The sequence below is a fragment of the Lepidochelys kempii genome, chromosome 3, assembly GCF_965140265.1.
Source record: "Lepidochelys kempii isolate rLepKem1 chromosome 3, rLepKem1.hap2, whole genome shotgun sequence".
Classification (NCBI taxonomy): Eukaryota; Metazoa; Chordata; order Testudines; family Cheloniidae; genus Lepidochelys; species Lepidochelys kempii.
The window spans coordinates 172,356,897-172,375,214 of record NC_133258.1 but is presented as its reverse complement, the minus strand read 5'-3'; the positions used below and the strand labels follow the sequence as shown (position 1 = coordinate 172,375,214).

At 38.8% G+C, this 18,318-nt stretch overlaps 1 protein-coding gene across 6 annotated transcripts in view; it reads left to right on the top strand.

The window, feature by feature from the left end:
- Positions 1 to 18,318, top strand: part of THADA (THADA armadillo repeat containing) — a 288,553-nt gene that overhangs the window by 128,470 nt on the left and 141,765 nt on the right. For all 6 annotated transcript variants that reach the window (XM_073339065.1, XM_073339064.1, XM_073339066.1 and 3 more), the window contains one exon: positions 10,442 to 10,610. In XM_073339065.1, the coding sequence (XP_073195166.1) occupies positions 10,442 to 10,610 (169 nt within the window). The remainder of the gene's footprint in view (positions 1 to 10,441; positions 10,611 to 18,318) is intronic.

Sequence of the window (18,318 nt, the reverse complement as noted above, 5' to 3'; positions counted from 1 at the left end):
AAAATGAGGGTGGATATACCAGCATGTTTGTTAGCAGTTTTATAGTTGGACTGAGACATGATTTCACAATTTCCCTGTGACTCTTTGTAACATGTGTCCATAAAGAATATCAGATCCTCAAGATACAGATTAACTATTTTTCAAATCTAAAGAAAATACCCATACTTCTTCCAAAACACTCCACTGCTCACACTTCTGGCCCATGAAGAAGATGGAAGAACCAAGCAGCCTGTGATAGGTTTCGGTCCCTTCACTTAATGTATTACTGGAAGGCACTCAAACTGCAGTGATAAGCACAGTCTGAGAAACGATAAATAACAGAATAGAATTTCAAATCTTAAAAATACCACAATTCAGTAGTTGTGTCCTGTTCAGAATGGTTGGTGTCAGTTGGCAATGCACTGTTTTCATAAACGACTCTTGAAAAATGGTTCCTTAACATGGCCCAAATATTACTGAGGACTGGTTTTACTGATTTTAGGTTTTACAACACAACAGTGCATTGTTTTGCATTGTCAGGGCCTTTTCAGCAGTTAGAAGGGCCAAGATTAATTCTAAAAATCTCAAAAAAGTTTGTATTCAGAGATTTCAATGTATTCAGCAGAGTACCACACAACTAGTGACACAACTAGTTTACAACATGATGAATTCTCTTAGTCCTGAGCCACATCCTTGGAAGAAGCAAACAGATTCCCTCCCTCCCCCCCCCCCGCTTTATCAGCCAAAGGACTACAAAGTCACAGCACCTAAACTATTTTTGATTTGTTGTTCATTTTGTCAGAATGACTGCTTGCAGTCTAACCTCGAATCCAGCACACAAACCATTCTGAAGAGTAGTCAGCTTTCTTCTCAGAGAAGATCACATGTATACAGAATGGTCTATATGGGACCCAGGATGAGGTAAGCAATCACAAAATAAACAGCCTAGACTGCTCCTTTATGGAGATTGGTCAATTTGCACAAGTAGTGATCTGTAATATGCTGAAGAATGTTTGAGTTACTACCTGTGATGTAGATTGTGTCCTTCCTGGCTGATGAAGGACAACGGAACACTCAAGCCACCTACCAACACAAATTGTCAACATTTCCTTCCACAAAGGCTCCTAATGTGCTTCTGTCCAAGTAATACTTAAGAAACAGCTGCCCACCATCCTCACAACCTAGTAATTGGTATATTCACAGGGACTCTAAACTAGCATAACCTAGAGACTTATGTCCACAGATAACCTACTAAAAAGCATGAAAGCACAGTGTCAAATTCTAATTGTTCAGGGGAAACAGTATTAGTTGTCCATTGTTTGTCTGTACAACAATGCTGTTGCATGTTTTACAGTATACTCTGTATGGAAAAGAAAGTATTCAAAATGAGAAAAAGGCATTTAGCCTTCCGTAGAATGCCTCTCATCGACCCCTGTATAGTTTCCTGTTCTAACCATTACTTTGTTTTATAATTCTGCAACCATCTACTGTTGATATTGGAAGTGTTCTTCAAAAAGTTTGAGTTCATTTTTGGCTCTGTTGAATCACTTTGAGCTGGTAGATGTTTTTTCCAAACCACCTAAGTAATTTAGGAGCGCATGTCCTATTGAGTTGTCCTCCTTAGTCATGTAGACGCTTTTGAAAATCTCACACACTATCTTTCATTTGTCCCTTGAACATTCTCAGGTTTAGTGCTGCCTCTGTGGAAATGAGTGAAGGACAGGGACAGACAGGAAAATATATATCCACCAGTGAGAAAAGTCTGTAGCACTTTCTTCACTGGTGTCTACAATTTTCTGGTTTACCTCCATTGTGTTGCCAGGGTTTCAGGGAAACCTTCAGTATCTGTACCATGGATTTTTTTTTTTTAAATAGTCAGGAGTGCCACAGTTTTTAGGCTTACCGTCCAATACAAAGGTTAAATACTTAGAGCACAACCAGTGAGGAAGCTTATTTGACTAATAAAGCTCATGGTAACAAGCCAAAAAGATTTTCCAGCTGCTACTTGTATATTTGTCTTTGTTTATACAATGTCAGGAAGAAAATCCCCCAGATGAATTGAGCAGAAAGATCAAACTGAGATTAAAATGAAATCCCATTTGTTGAATCCAACTTCATTGCTAATGAACTGTATATGTTCTTTATTTATTTTTAATCTTAAAGTACTAGGTTTCACTACAGATGCAAATAGAGTTAAAATAATTGCCACTGTCATTTTTATCTTTAGAGAATGTTCCTGATTTGACTGGTCAGATCATTTCCCATGTTCATTATAAATTGCCAGGAGGAAGAAGTATTTGTATAGACAGGTGCTCCAGAGTCAGATATTGAGGGTCTCCTTTATGACTGATATAACAAGGAAGCAAGACTTGCCTCTCAAAGCTGGAATTTTATGATTTGTTTACATTTGCCTGACTCTTGTGTTTGAGGTCACTCCTCCCATTTTCCGATAATAAAACTCTTTTGAGTTAAGTTACTGATAACAAGTGATGGCTGAGTGAGAGACAATAGCAGTCAAAATGTCACATTCCCTAAGTCTAAGGTAGCCCTATTGGTTAAGGAATAAACTGTGAGGGTATACATTATGAAGTTCATTTGTAAACCTCTCGTGTGGTTAAGGCATGAAGCCAAGTACCTTCAAAACACCTGAGTTGTATAGATCAGGTGCCTTCAGGCAGTCAAGTTCATCGGCAGGTTACTAGTTGTCACCCTGTTGTGATATATTATGGTGTTTAAAAATGAGAGAGAGAGAGAGAGCTTTTGGCGTATTACCAATAGTATATATTTTGAAAAAATAAATATTTTTCTATGCATTCTTATGCCAGAAAAAGTAGCTCTTAGGAAAGAGAACAAATATAAGAGAAGTTATTTACTATACAGATGAACCTTCTTAGTACTGATTTTGCTTCTTTGAAAAGCAAATAATTGTAACAGAACTCTGTGACCTTATTCTGTTTCTAAGTAAGAATTTAATGTAGTGCTCTGAGGAGGTTTCGTATTATTAAGATTTCAGTACTTTTGCAAATATGTATATTACCATATATTTACTAATATACTGTTAGATGTTATCATAGTTTACATATGTCAAGGTAAACAAAGTGCTTTTTATTATGCAGTTTTCAGAGTAACAGCCGTGTTAGTCTGTATTCGCAAAAAGAAAAGGAGTACTTGTGGCACCTTAGAGACTAACCAATTTATTAGAGCATAAGCTTTCGTGAGCTACAGCTCACTTCCTCAGATGCATATCGTGGAAACTGCAGCAGGCTGGTGTGTATGGGGGTGGGGGGGATGTGAGAACCTGGATTTATGCAGGAAATAGCCCAGCTTGATTGTCATGCACATTGTGTAAAGAGTTGTCACTTTGGATGGGCTATCACCAGCAGGAGAGTGAATTTGTGTGGGGGGGTGGAGGGTGAGAAAACCTGGATTTGTGCTGGAAATCACTTTAGATAAGCTATTACCAGCAGGACAGTGGGGTGGGAATAGGTATTGTTTCATATTCTCTGTGTATATATAAAGCCTGCTGCAGTTTCCACGATATGCATCTGAGGAAGTGAGCTGTAGCTCACGAAAGCTTATGCTCTAATAAATTGGTTAGTCTCTAAGGTGCCACAAGTACTCCTTTTCTTTTTTATTATGCAGTATCCTTCATTTTTAAAGTTTTTTGATTATTTAAGTCCAAAAATTGAGCCTTCCCCAAGTGGGTCTTCAAGTCATCAGCGCATGTTAGCAAGGCTCTGTTGTACAGTAGATCACATCAGCAGGTTTAAGGGAAACACTGAGTGCCAGATCTAGTAGCGGATTTCCATTCCAGACCACTATGCCTGACCTCCTGCACATTGCAGGCCTCAAAACCTCACCCACCCACTCCTGTAATAGACCTGTGACCTCTGCATGAGTTACTTAGCTCCTCAAATCATGATTTAAAGGCTTCAAGTGACAAAGAAGCTACCATTTATTCTCATTTAAACCAGCAAGTGACTTATGCTTCAGAGGAAAGCAAAAAAACTCCCAGGGTCTCTGCCAATCTGATGTGGGGGCAAATTCCTTCCTGACCCTAAATATGGTGAGCAGTTAGACCCCTGAGCAAGTCAGCAAGTCCCGCCTGCTAGACACCTGGGAAAGAATTCTCTGTAGTGACTCAGAGCCCTCCCCATCTAGTGTCCCATCTCTGGCTGTTGGAGATATTTGTTACTCGCAGTTGAAAATGGGCCTCATTCCATTATAGGCAACCTTGCCATACCATCCCCTCCATGAACTTACCAAGCTCAGTCTTGAAAGCAGTTAGGTGTTTTGCCCCAACTGCTCCCCTAGGACAGCTGTTCCAGCACTTCTCTCCTATAATGATTCGAAACCTTTGTCTAATTTCAAGCCTAAACTTGTTGATGGGCAGTTTATATCTATTTGTTCTTGTGCCAACATTGGCGCTTAACTTAAATAACTCCTCTCCTTTCCTGGTGTTTATCACTCTGAGGTATTTATAGAGAGCAATCTTATCTCCCTATAACCTTCGTTTGGTTAGGCTAAACAAACCAAGCTCCCCAAGTATCCTCCCATTTAATCAGTTCCTTGCCCATCTTTTGATTCTCGTATTAATCCCCATCTTCTCCAATTTAACTAATAATTTCCCATGTGGAACTTTATCAAATGTCTTACTGAAATTCGGGTAGATTAGATCTACCATTTCCTTTGTCTAAAAAATCAGTTATATTCTCAAAGAGATCAGGTTGGTCTGGCATGATCTACCTTTTGTTGTATTTTATCCGAATTACTGTTTACCTCTATGTCCTTAACGATTTCCCCTTTCAAATTTGTTCCAAGATCTTCTAATTTAAACTAATGGGCCTTTAGTTTCCAGGATCACTTTTTTTCCCCTTTTCTTAAAAATAGCTACTGTATTAGCAGTTCTCCAGTCATATGGTATGGCCCCAAGTTTATGGATTCATTAAAAATCCTTGCTATTGGGCTTGGAATTTCATGTGCCAGTTCCTTTAATATTCTTGGATGGAGATTATCTAGGTCTTCCTATTTGCGCTCATTAAACTGTGTGAGTTTGACTTCCACCTCGAATGTGGTACTTTCTACTTCCATATCCTCATTTCCATTAGCCACCCTGCCACTACCCCTAAACTCCTCATTACACTTACTAAAAACTGAAGCAAAATATTTGTTTTAGTGGTCACACTTCTTTCCTTGTTTTCTTTTTACTTATATGACTAAAGAACCCTTTACTATTGGTTTTATCTGAGACTTTGTGGTGTGTACTGCCCAGGACTCGGGGCAGATTGTAATGTTACAATTTAAACCTTTATGTACAATAATGTGCATTTAAAATCTTTGTTTTCATACTGATTTTCTTTTGTAGACAGCATAAGGGGAAAAATAAGTACTGAACTAAGAGCTATATTTAAAAAAATAAATCTGTGTAGGCAAACAAATGACGATGTAGAATTTCTGGGTTATGTTAAGTAAATATCTCCTTTTTCCAGAACCTGTTTTGTAGCAAAAACCTGTTTACAAATTATTAGTTAGCAGTTGTAGTTCATATTTTGCCTCAATAATAGTAGATGAATGGTTAGTTGTCACAAAATATGAGATTGACTTTACTATCAGCTTGTTGTTAATAAGGTAGGATTGCTGGATTTTGTTAATTTTCTTCCTTTCTGAATAATAGTATTTGCTCTTGGGAGTCCGATGGCATTTGTATGAGTGTACTGGGGCGCGCCTATGCTGGGTAAAATCCTGGCCCCATTGAAGTGAATGTAAGTTTTGCCATTTGCTTCAAGGAGGAAATAATTTCATTCATTGAGTAGCTCCACTGAAATAAATGGGGCTACCTATGGAGTAAGGTACTACTCCATGTGAGTTTGTGTGGCAGAATCCGGCCCTAAAAAATGACATGTTGGTACACTTAGGAGTTACTCACTGTCAAAGTATTCAGGCATTACTGCATATATTTTACTGGAACCATAGTTTGCATTTCTGCTCTCCCCTCAACTGCAGAGGTTCCCCACAACCACTGTGGAAGAATTTTGGAAACTATCTAGGGAGTGTTGACCTACATCTACAGCGTACTTTGTAGCCCAGCTCTGGAAAGTGAAACCCCCAACAGCAGTGTTTAGGAGATGAGATGGCAGGGGCAGAGGATCTGCTGTTTCACAGATCCTCCAATCAATGCCCTTCACAACAGGGGCATGGCATGGAGCTACTACAGCCTTAGCAATTGTGGAGCAGCTTCCACTCAGTGGGTTAGAGGGTAGTGAGGATCCATTTTCCTCCAGCCCATTTGGAACCCACTGGCATCTCAGGTTGCATACTGAAGCCAAGATTGTGACCTTTTAAAATAATTAATGTATTATATTGGTTGTTTAAAAATAGTTTTATAAGTTTTGAAAATGTGTAGAATAAATAGTGTATAAATAGATTTTCATAGCAGAAGCCCCAGCTTTTATCCAGCAAATATCTGATAAAAATATATTATAGATGTCTATTTTAAATAGCTTTTTGTCACCATTCTCTCCGTTCCATTAATAATGTTCATTTAAGTAAGTGGGGTTTTTTGTGTGTAGGACTGGGTTGGGAAGTAATGATTTTGCCAGCTCTCACTGTACCTCACAGGGAGAGGAGGATTGGGACCATAATGTTCTAATATCTGCTTGTGTTAATAGTAAATTTATAAATATATCCAACTAGAATAAGTATTTATAAATATATAATTCTTGTATGTGTAAAGTTTTATATTTTGTTCAGCAGGTAGTGAAATATTATTGAGAAAATGACAGAAAATACTTACCTATTAATTAATAATTATCTATTTTTATTTTCAACTAGTGAAAAATGGTTGTATAGGTTTTCTGCATCTGACATTTCAGAGAAAATAGGAGAGATGAGCTGTGTAAGTGCCTAATCCAATAGGGCTACTCTCAATAGTGTTACTTGTGTGCCTAATTGTTTGCAGTATTGGATAAAGGGTATAATTTTCCAAAGCACCTCTATTGACTTTCAATGGGACTTAAGCTCTGAAGTGCCTAAGTCATTTTTGAAAATGGAATTCAGGCTCCTGAATTTCGGCACTTGGGAAATGTTATCCTTAACATGAATTTTTTTTTGGCAATAATAACATGTACTGTGGTTACTACTTGCGTTACCTTAACAAATAAACAATCTGGCAATAATTGTCATAGGGAAAAATTGTACAATTTTTTGTAAGACTGCTTAATGCAAATTGTTTTAAACAGAAGCATAGGACACAGTTTAAAATGAGGTTACTTAAAAATTGCCTGGAAATCTAAACTTGATTATATTACTAGGAAAAAAAAATATAGAATTCCATTCCATTTTATTTAATTGCATTACATTTGGGGAGGGAGAGAACCCCAAACCCTCTGAATCATATTGTTTTGGAAAATACCTTTGCACAGGGTATCTGGCTGCAGCAGACTCTGGCTCTTTCCCCATTTTCCATTCTTTCTCCTGAATAGAGGCCAGATTCCTTTGGGAAATCATCATTTGTGAAAAGGTCATGAACAGAATGAGGGGCATTCTTTAGTATACGGTTACTGCTAATTAGAAACTAAACATCTGTAACCATGTCAAAGTTATTTGTAGCTGAAAAGAAACATTTATATACAAGATTCCCTCTGCTAACATAAAACATAGTATAGCACGAATATAGGAACAGTTGTAGACAAATCACTTTCCGCTGTGCTGAGGTTATTCTCTAGTAGAACTGAAGCATTCTCATTTAAAAAACAGAAGTTCTTATTAGCACTAAACCAAATATTTCCCTACACTTGCCAATGCAGGATTAAAGGTTTTACCACATGTGGCCAAAAATACAATATGCAGAAAGGGTTAGACTATGACTAGGACTGATCCACCGTCCTTTTCACATGTGTATAGGACATCTATTGTCACACTCCTTGCATTTTCCTGGAGCGCCAGGACTATCCTCTCTTAGCACCTCTGTCAAGCAAGTCTCCTAAAGGAAATGTGGAAGAGATGGAGATGTGGAGAGGGAGCATGGTGCACCATCCAGAAGTTGTAACTGAGCTCCAGAGGAGAGAGTTGCAGCTCCTATGGCAGTATGGCTGCTCTGCACTTCCCCCAGTGCACGCTTGTATCTTCAAGGTATAATGTGGTCTAAAACGGAAACCTTCTCAGATACATTATGCTGTTAACTACGGCAATGCCTACACTGCAATGTTAAGTCGACATAATGTAAATTGACATCGAGCCTCCAATTTAAGCAAGTCGACCTTGCGTGTTCACACTACACTCGTGTCAGCAGAATGCATCCTCACTAGCAGGGCTTACATTGACACACGGAGCACTGCACAGTGGGGAGCTATCCCACAGTACACCTAGCAGAGTGGAGTTTTGGGTTGGGCTTGCGATGCCTTATGGGACCGAAACATTGGCAAGGGTGGTTATGGGAACATGACGTTAGCCTCCCATGATGCACTTACCTCCCTCCCTGAAATCAATGCCAAACAAACCAAGCCTTTTTTGCACCCCCCCTTTTTTTGTAAGCCTGGGTTACCCACATGGACACCATAGCATGATAAGCATGGACCCTGCTCAGCTGTACACTGTTGTTGTGATCATTACAAACACTTCGCGCCTTATCCTGCAGTATTTACACAGCCGATACAGGAGCCACGGCACAAAACAATGCATCCAGCTGCCTTTCTTGAACCTCAACCAGATGCCTCAACGTGTCTGATTGCTCCTTCATAATCTGCAGCATCTCTTCTTGCGTGGCATGCTCTTGTTCCCTGCATGATCTCCTGTCCTCCCTGTCCATGTCCAGGGTCTCAGTGTAAACCTCCATGCTCTCAGCTCCATCTTGTCACTCTCGGAGGAGCACATTAACTCACTGAACATGTCTTCCCGAGTCGTTTTCTTCCACCTTCTAATCTGGGAACATCTCTGTCCTGGTGTGGAGGATGTGCCAATGGACAAGATTTTAGCTGCAAGGAATGCAAAGCATAAGGGTAATATTGACAATGCATACATTGTTTCTGGTGCAAGGCTAATTATTTTTTATTTAAAAAAAAAACCACCTCTCAATACACTTCACTGCAAGTCACAACATAATCAAAACCGCTGGCCATTGAAAGGGTCGGTTTTCTGCTCCACCCATGGTGAGTAAGGTCATGAGGCATGGGCAAGAGGTCTTGTGCTGCTGCTTTTGCGAAGACAGCCTTGGGATCACAGGTTGGAAGTTGAGAAAAGCCCCCTTTCCCCTAGCTACCTGGATGGTGCTTGAGGGCTGGGTTGCTGCAGAGGGTCCCCACACCGCTCCCCATGGTTGGGCAGCTGTGGGGAGTCTCCCCATCTTGGCTGGGCAGCTGCAGGGTCCGCCAGCCCCCTGCCGCAACTGGGTAGCTATGGGGTCCCCCCACCAAGATGAGGGTTGGGAGCTGTGTGCGCAGGGCTGGCTGGCAGCTCCACCCCCTGGGGAGAAAATATCAGAGGTCAATGGAAGTCACGGATTCTGTGACCTCTGTGACATAATCATAGCCTTAGCCATGATGAGCTGTGCTGGTGAGCTCTCCACACTGATTAAACAGGAAATGAAAATTCAAAAGTTCCTGGGGCTTGAACAGGGGAGTGGTTGTTTCATGTGTACCTGGCTAACTTGCAGTGGAGTTGAAAGTGCTCTCCAGAGCGGTCACAGCGAAACACTGTGGGACACCTCCTTGAGGCCAATTCATTCAAATTACACAACGCAGTGTCTACGCTATCTCCATGTCAACCCCTGGATGTCTAATCAAGCGCTATGCCTCCCACTGAGGTGGAGTACAGAAGTCGACTTTACAGGCTACTTAAGTCAGTGGAAGGGACTTGGTAATGTAGACACTACATTATTAAATCGACCTACACGGCTTATGTCGACCTAACTTTTCAGTGTAGACCAGGCCTAAGTGTGTCTGCTGTGTACTAAGCCAGGCCTTTTTATGCATTTGTTTTAGGAACATATGTTTTATTGAAAGTTTGCCCTATATCTATTTATCTTGTTCATATAAATTGTGTATTAGGCATATTGAGAATCATAAATTTTAGTAAAATTAATAAATGATCACATTCAAATTTGTGGTTACTGTTTGTCATTAGTAACGTCAATGGCCAACATACATTGCTGCTACTGAACATCCGGGTCTATGGTCCCATTATATTTTTGTCTTAAAGAAGACAAGGACATTTTTGAAGAATAGAATCTTGTGTGGATGTATTTAGATATAGGTGGCTGGAATTACACCCTATCAGTAGCTAGAGGAAATACTATAAAAGTATGTTTTGTAAGGAATATGTTTTGGTTTAGTTTTCACTGTGTTTAGTCATTTAGTTTGCATTTTTATTTTGGAATACTTTAAAATAATCATATTTGGAATAAATGTGTAACTGTTACTTGTTAAGTAATAGCAATGCATGACAAATGTGTTTCTCCATTTTCTAGATGTGGCCACTCGCCTGTGTATCGTTCACGTGAGATGGCAGGCCGAGCCCTTGTTCCATTTGTTATGATAAACCAGATACCACATACAGTACAGTCTCTGCTTGCTGGGCTTCCAGAGTGCACCAATCCATGTATACGACAGAATTCTGTGCATGGACTGCTTCTACAAGTAAGTTCTCCTTTTGCATAATGCGATGTAGTCATAGTTCATGGTGAGTAGAGAAGCACTTAAGCAATGTATGAAAACACTTTACAAATCAGTTATCTAAGATGATAAATATAGAAAGCCAAATTCATAGATGATTTAAATGTTGATATAAATCAGAGTTTGGTAAATTAGTGTAAGTTGATTTAATATCCATGCAAGAAGAGCAGAAGGACAGAGTTGTAAGAAACAGCAATCTACAAGAAGGGTGCAAGACTATATATGACAGCAATGCCACTAATATAGAGTTTTTCATCTTTGAATCTCAGAATGCTTTTAAGAAGTGGAAAAATATCATTATTTCCATTTTACAGATGTGAACATTTATGTGCAGAGAGGTTAAGTGACTTGCCCAAGGTCATACACCAACTCTGTGGCAGGTCACAGTCTCCCATTCCCATATCCTGTCTGTTAATCCTTCTTACTTATCTGACACATTTTCCATGATCCTTTTGGTTGTCACTCTTGCCACAACCTCACCTTGTTGTCCTCTTGGCATGTATGCTACACCCACTTCCTCTTACACACTGACTTATATAACTTACATTACCAATTAAGAAATGTCAGAATTTGGCCCCATATGTAGAAATGCATAAATAACCTATAAATAAATATTTAATTGACTCCATAATTGAAAAGCAAAACTGAAAATAATGAAAAAGTGTAGTTAAAGAATATGAGATACAGATACTTGAATTAAATTTATAAATTTGTGAAACAGTATTATTCCAAAAAATTCTCTGAGCCAAAAAACACAGAGCAAAAACCTCCCAGGCAGAAATAATGATGTCTAAGGGTTTGTTAACATCTCTATTTCCATTCTGTTTTTAGAAATGCGTTCTTGATCCTCTTTTTGTTTTTGATTTTCTTTCTTTAACTATTAGGACATTGGACTGTAAAGAGACATTATTAGCTTCAAATTAACTTACTTACAAAGTTTTGGTTTCTTATACAGCATCCTTTTAAATAGTATATCATGAAATTCTTTATGAAAATTCCCTTCAAAATTGTTAATAAGTTTTTTTGTTTGTGTTTTTGCTGTTCTGTAAACATTTAAAAGGGTCTTTTTAGCACAAGAAAAACTGACTACCTAACTTTACTGGGAAACAGTAGAACTGACTGTGCACAAAAGTGCTATTAAATGCACAAAGTAAAGAAACTTAAAAATTAGAGAAACATTTGTTCCTCTAATGTTTTGGTAATAATAATCTTAGTAATATAGTAATCCTGTAACTATAGTAGATAAAAAAAAAACTTTTATGCAGATATGCTTTCAAGATGATCATGTCCCTTTTTAAAATATGCAACTGTGACAAAGAGAGAACTTTTTATCTATGTTATTGGAGAAACTTCTTGGGACATGCAGGTATCACTACTACATGCTCAGTGAGTTTCACGTGCTTTCTTGTCTTTGATGTAGTGATTGTCTCTGAAGGAATGAGCTATCAGTTCAAGATAGGTGTGGCAAAAAATGAAATAGCAAAGGACACCCTCAATGCATTCTTTTCAATGGTAATGCATTTCCTTTCACATTTTCACTCAGAATTGTGCTGTTTCTTGTAAAATGGTAATATCTACCCACTTTATAATTTTTTCCCAAATTGCATTTTTGCAGGATTTCCAGAAGGAAGTCCATCTGATGCAAACAGACACCTTTTTCACACTAAAGACCAAATGAATTTAAATTATTTCATCAACTTTGAATGGGAAATACTTAGTAATCTGCTGACATTTACACGTGAGGTTTATTCCCATCCTTTTAGCAATGACCTTCGTCAGATTTTGACATCTATGTCTGAGAAATCATTTGCATAGGGAGATATGAGTTGCCATATTGGATCATATCAGTGGTCCGTATGCTTCCATGTCCTGTCTCTGGCAATGAACAGTACCAGTTGCTTCTGAGGAAAGTGTGAAATTCCCATAATGGACAATTATCTAGTAATTTGCCTACAGGGGAAATTTCTTAATCAGATGATAGTAGGAGTTGCTTTATGTCCTGAACCTTGAGAGCTGACATCTCTTGTAAATTTTAATCATAGCATATGATATCCTCTAATTTCTTTTGACTGAAGGGTATATTGATAGGGTACAGAGTGGCAGGCCAATTCTGTTTGTATAGGAGTGTTAATGCAGACCTGTCATATTTGGGGATGGGTATTTTAAAGTGCTTTATAGTTTAAGACATTATGGACAGTAGCTTTGCTTGTTTCCTTGTATGTTCTCTAAATCTTTTTCTTGTTCCAAACATTTCTTATAGTTCACTTTTAAATGGAGCAATTAAATCTTTTCTATGTGCTTCTTAATTCTGAACCCAGCTGTGATAAGCTTCATATTCTGTAACTGAAGGTCAAATTCTAGGAAACAGCCCACGATCAATTTGGAATCGTAAATTAACTCACCTGCTGTTCCTTTAATTTAGGGTAATCAGTTGTGTTTTGTGCTTGCTTTTAAATTTGTCATACTAGTAATTTAGCTGCTTTGTTGCCTTTTTTTCATGAGAATTCATCTGACAATGCCTTACTGTGTGTGTTCACTTCTGTTAGCCTGCAACTGTCCATGGCTCTCAACGTATCTTGGCACCCCTTCTTATTGTGAGCTCTCTTATGTCTTTTCCAGAGTGTTCTTTTCTCTTAAATTTCCTGTGTGGTCAGCAATTTTAGGACAGGGGAAACGGAAGGGAGTCCCTATACAGCTATAATCGTCAGCTGTACCTGTGCCCCGTGATATACCAGATTTAGTTTCTGGTTTATCATTAATTTACATAAAGTTAGGGGTTTTTTTTTGCTAATACAGACTAACATGGTTACCACTCTGAAACCTGTCATAAAGTTAGTTGTAGGTCTCCAATAATTCCCTCACTATTTTTAGACCCTGGAATGAAAATCTGCTGGCAAATCTATCTTCCCTTCCTGCTTTGTTTTATTTTATAGAAGAGAGTTCAGTGCTTGTAAAAGGAGCCAGATGGTCGGAGCTAAAAATTGAAGTCTTTTGTTTAAATTCACTTGTAGGAGCAGGGCCACTGGGCTGCAGTGATTGGGTTGTATATGCTGCAGGAGAGGAATATTTACCTCAAAACAAAACTGCTTTTAAAAATTAAAAAATCTGTTTTATTGGACTTTGTAAAATTTCTCCTTCCCCTTTTAAAAATATGTTTACAAAATATAAACGTTTGTGAAACAATTTGACATTGTCCCTTTAAAGTGAGTATATGCTTTCCCCCTTTGAATAATGACATGAAACAAAAAAAGCCCAGAATACATGGCTTTATGCCCTCTAATGATACCACTATACATAACATAAATAAAGAAAAAAGACACATTCAATTATGGTTCCTCTAGTTATACGCTAAATAAAACCACCATTGTTGGTAATTGAAAACAATAAAGAGACTGGTTTCATTTTAATTGCTGAAATCCCGGTTTAGGTATTCTCAGATAGAAAATATTTAGCTCTTATCTATATATGTAGAGCCATAAAAAAAAGGAGGGTAGGTCACAATTTTAAATGAAAATTAGAGTTGCATTTTTGAAGAGCTCTTCTGACTAGTTTTGAAAATTGAGTATAACTTTCAAAAATATTCAGAACCAATATTCAGAATTCCTTTTGTAGGCATGGCAGGCATGAGGACAGCAGAAAACCAGTTGATATAGGCAAGATGTAATTGGAGGAGGCAGCTTTAAGTAAATGTTGCATCATTTTTCTTGCACTGTTTATGGAATACCTCTGTGTGAGATCTGCCATTTTGGCAGGAGATGGCTGGTTGGAAAGAGAGTAGGGCATGGAGAGAGTCATTGTGTGTCACTATTCCTTGCAGTCCCTCTTGAAGCATGTCTGGGATGATTGCTGGCAATCTCCACTTTTTTCTTCTCTTATGCTTTTGACCACTGCATCTTTATTGTGTCTGGGTTATGCCTCTCAAGACTCCCCCTCCACTTTTTACTCAAACATCCAATTCATCTGATCATATGCCCCAGCCCTATGTCATACTCAGTCCTGGAACTGCACTCAAGAACACATCATGCCATCTTGATACCTCCATCTAGCTCATTTGTGGCTCTTCTGGTTGAACTGTGTTATTAATAATTTCTCTTAACTGCTTGTGACAAGCTGGGAATTTCTTGGAACACTTCTCCGAAAACAACTAATAGACTTGTGTGCTGTCATGATTTTTCTGTCTTTCTCCCAGAGTTTCTTCAAAGGATATTTTCCTTCTAAAAGAGTTTTCCTATCCTGGAGCTCAAACATGGTAAAACGTAGACTTGTCTGCCTGTTGGCTCCCAGTTTATATCAGCTGTGCCTTCTGTTTACAGGCACAGAACACATTCCTCCAAGTCCAGTTCTTTGCTAACTGCCTATCGCTCCTCAGAAGGGTTTTCTTACTGCATTTTAATTTTTCTGAGTTTTACCTCTCCCACCTCTTACAAGTGCAATGCAGATTTCTTCTCATTTTCTTGAAGATTTGACATTGCCTGTTCATTCTTTAAATTCAGCCCATAGCAATGCAATCTCAGTTAACACATCACAAAACCAGCACCGCTAGTACTTATTGACATCCTTGTTGGCATTCTGAGCAGAAAGGCCTAAGACTGGATGCATATGGAGACTGAACTATACTCTCTCTCACCTAGGCGTGGGATCCCTCCAGGAAACAGTTGAGGCACATTACCACTGCCTATGCCCCATACTCATTGTGTGGACAAATAGGACATTCGGTCTACAGTGTGGCCAATCTGTCTCTGGTTGCAAGTAGTAAAAATGCTTATACGCAGGAGAGATTAAAGAAGTGAAATCCCTTTATTTATTTGAATTAAATTCTGTGGAATGTTTCCCTCCCCTTGTTTGTTCCCTACTCTCTTTTTGTTAAGGTGAGGATTTTGTACTAAAAATGATCCAGAAGGTATAGGATAAATTCTCTTAAAATTGGTTTCTGTTTGTTGAGGCTACTTATCCCTCTTAAAACTGGAGTGAGTGTGTGTGTGTGTAGGGGGGGTATATATACACATCATGTAGTGTAACTTTTGATATCTTGATGCCCAGTTTAACTGAGCACAATGTATGTATTTACCATACTACTTCTAATTTACAAGTTGAGTCCACTTATCCGTTATCACAGTAAATTCAGTTGTTACACATGAGATTTGTAACAAGCTAAGCAAATAGAAATAGAGATGCCCATGCCTTTTATCGTATAGCACTGATTATATTTTTTCTCTTTACAATATCAAATGAATGAAGATTATTAAAAGAGGCAGTGTGGTTTCAGTTAACTTCTCTGTGCCTCAGTTTGCCAATCTGTAAAGTGTGAATAATACTACTTATCTACCTCACAGAGCTTTTGCGAGGATTAATGAGAATCAGATAGCTGGGTACCATGGAAAGAGATGGGGAAAGTATAATGAGCCTTACTCCCACTTCATCTTCCTTGCACCCCCTACACAAGGGCCAGTCACAGCAGTACTCCTTTCACTCTGGAGGGAATGCTTGCAATCCCCTTAGTACCTCTGGGTTACAAGTTAGCCTAAAGAGAGAGAGGCTGAGGTAGGGCTCCTTGCTGCCCCACTGTCTACAGCTGACATGGTACACAAAGGAAAGCAAGTTCATTATCCAAATGAGTGGTGGTGTGTGCGCACTCCCTCTGTGCACTGGGGAGCTGCAGGATATTTTTTTGTATCACCTGAGAAACAATTCTTCCCGGAGTTCCCCTGAGGGGTGCAGCTTCATGAGCAGCTTTGAGATCGCTGGCTTAAACTTGCTATAGACGTGCTGAGTATTTAGTTTTATTTAATTTTTCTATTTTATTTAGGTGTTTATTCCATTCAATATTGAGTGACTTTGTCTTAAATTAAAACTGCATAGGGCTGAAAATTTAAATATCATTCTTGAATGTTACTTTCATTAAGCATTAGCAGAACAACCCATTACATTTAAGAAGTTGTATAATTTTTCTAGTTTTGCCCAAAAATTAATAAGATTTTTACATTCCTAAATGACCTTCCATTGAAATACAAAATCTGATAATAGTTGTAAGTATTTCATAGGAATAATTTGGTGAAGGAAAGCTTTTCTTCTTTCTTGTAATACATAGCCTTTTTTAGTTCAAACTAGTCCCTTTAGTGCATGTGTTATAAATGCTTTGAAGAGAATGTGATTGTTGCTATTGAAATCAGTAGCCCTTATGCTGCTTTCACAGCCAGTGGTGGATTAGCCACTGGGCCAATGGGACCCATACCTAGGGGCCTTGCAAAAATGGGCGCTCCCATGCCCTGACCCACTCTGCCCGCCCACCTGGGGCTCCTGCCTGGTAGTGGGGTTGTGGTGCAGGGCCTTGCCCTGCTCCACCCACCCAGTGCTCCTGCTGGGGAGCGGGGGAAGCCCCCACGCCCCAACTCCGCTCCCGAGCAGGGGGACTGCAGGTGAAATGGGGGAGAGGGACCCCCACTTGCTCTGGCCCAGAGCCCCACAAAACCGTAATCCGCCTCTGTTCACAGGTGTAAACGGCGTAGGTCCGATGAAGTCAATAGAGTTCCTGTTGTGTTAACTTAGTGCATGTGATATGAGAATTGGGCCCAAAGAGAGACAAGGGCACTCAAGGTTTGACACTGTGTTACTGAACTGGTTGGTAAACTCATTTTGACTTCAGTGGGTCAGGAGCTCAGAGCTCAGTGCCTTGCAGGAAATCCTCAGCATCTTGCAGGTTTAGGTCTCATGTTCATGAAAATACTCCATATAATTAGCATTATGGTTCATGAGACTTTAATATTTAGTTGGGTTGGCTTGATACAGTGGTATAAAAATGTTGTCGTTTGTGAATTACTTTGTTTGGCTTGGCAGTAGCATTTAAAGCATCGCAGTTCACAGTTAAACTTCTAAAACCTAATATAGTGAGTGCATGTTATTAGCTGGAGATCAAAGAAGAAAAACGACTATAATTAAATGTTTTCAGTTGAAACTTCCTTGCAGCTGCTCTTCTTAAGAGCTCAGTTTTTAGTGTGCAAGATAAGCTTTACTTTTAAGATCAGAACAAAGAGAAAAGAAATATTAGTGTCAAGTGAAAAAACATGCACCTAAACATAAGTAACAGTAACAAAACAGCTGTCTTATTTCTTCATGCTGTAAATTCTTATTCACTATCTATGTATTGTCATAGATGTATATAGTGCTTTATAAGTATGTGAGCAGACAAAGGCCATGCACCAAGTAACTTTTCATTGTTCAACACAAATATAGCTAAATTGGCAAAATGGAAGCATCTTGGGAGAAGAGATGAAAAGCGGTGGCAAATTTGCCAAAAAATTCTCTTTCCAGCTCCTAGCTTTTTTTATCAACTCACATGGTACCAACAGTTAGAGATTTCATATCTAGACCAGACAGTACTTTGAAGAAGCCCTTACTTTAATTAATCAATAGCTCTCCCAAACATTGACGCTCTGACTGACTTCCTGAGTCACATCACCAGTTCTCAGGATGAAACAAAATTATAGTCTGATTTTACAACTCTCTTGGATCATTTGATCTAGCCTCTTCTAGTTTCATCAGTTCCTTACTTAGCCTAAATAGGTGAGCAATTAACTGGGGATATGTAGAAGAGCTATCCTCTTAGGCTTTGTCTTCACCGCTTTAAAAAAAAAAAAGGGTGTTTTTTTTTTTACAACAGGCGTTAGTTATCCTG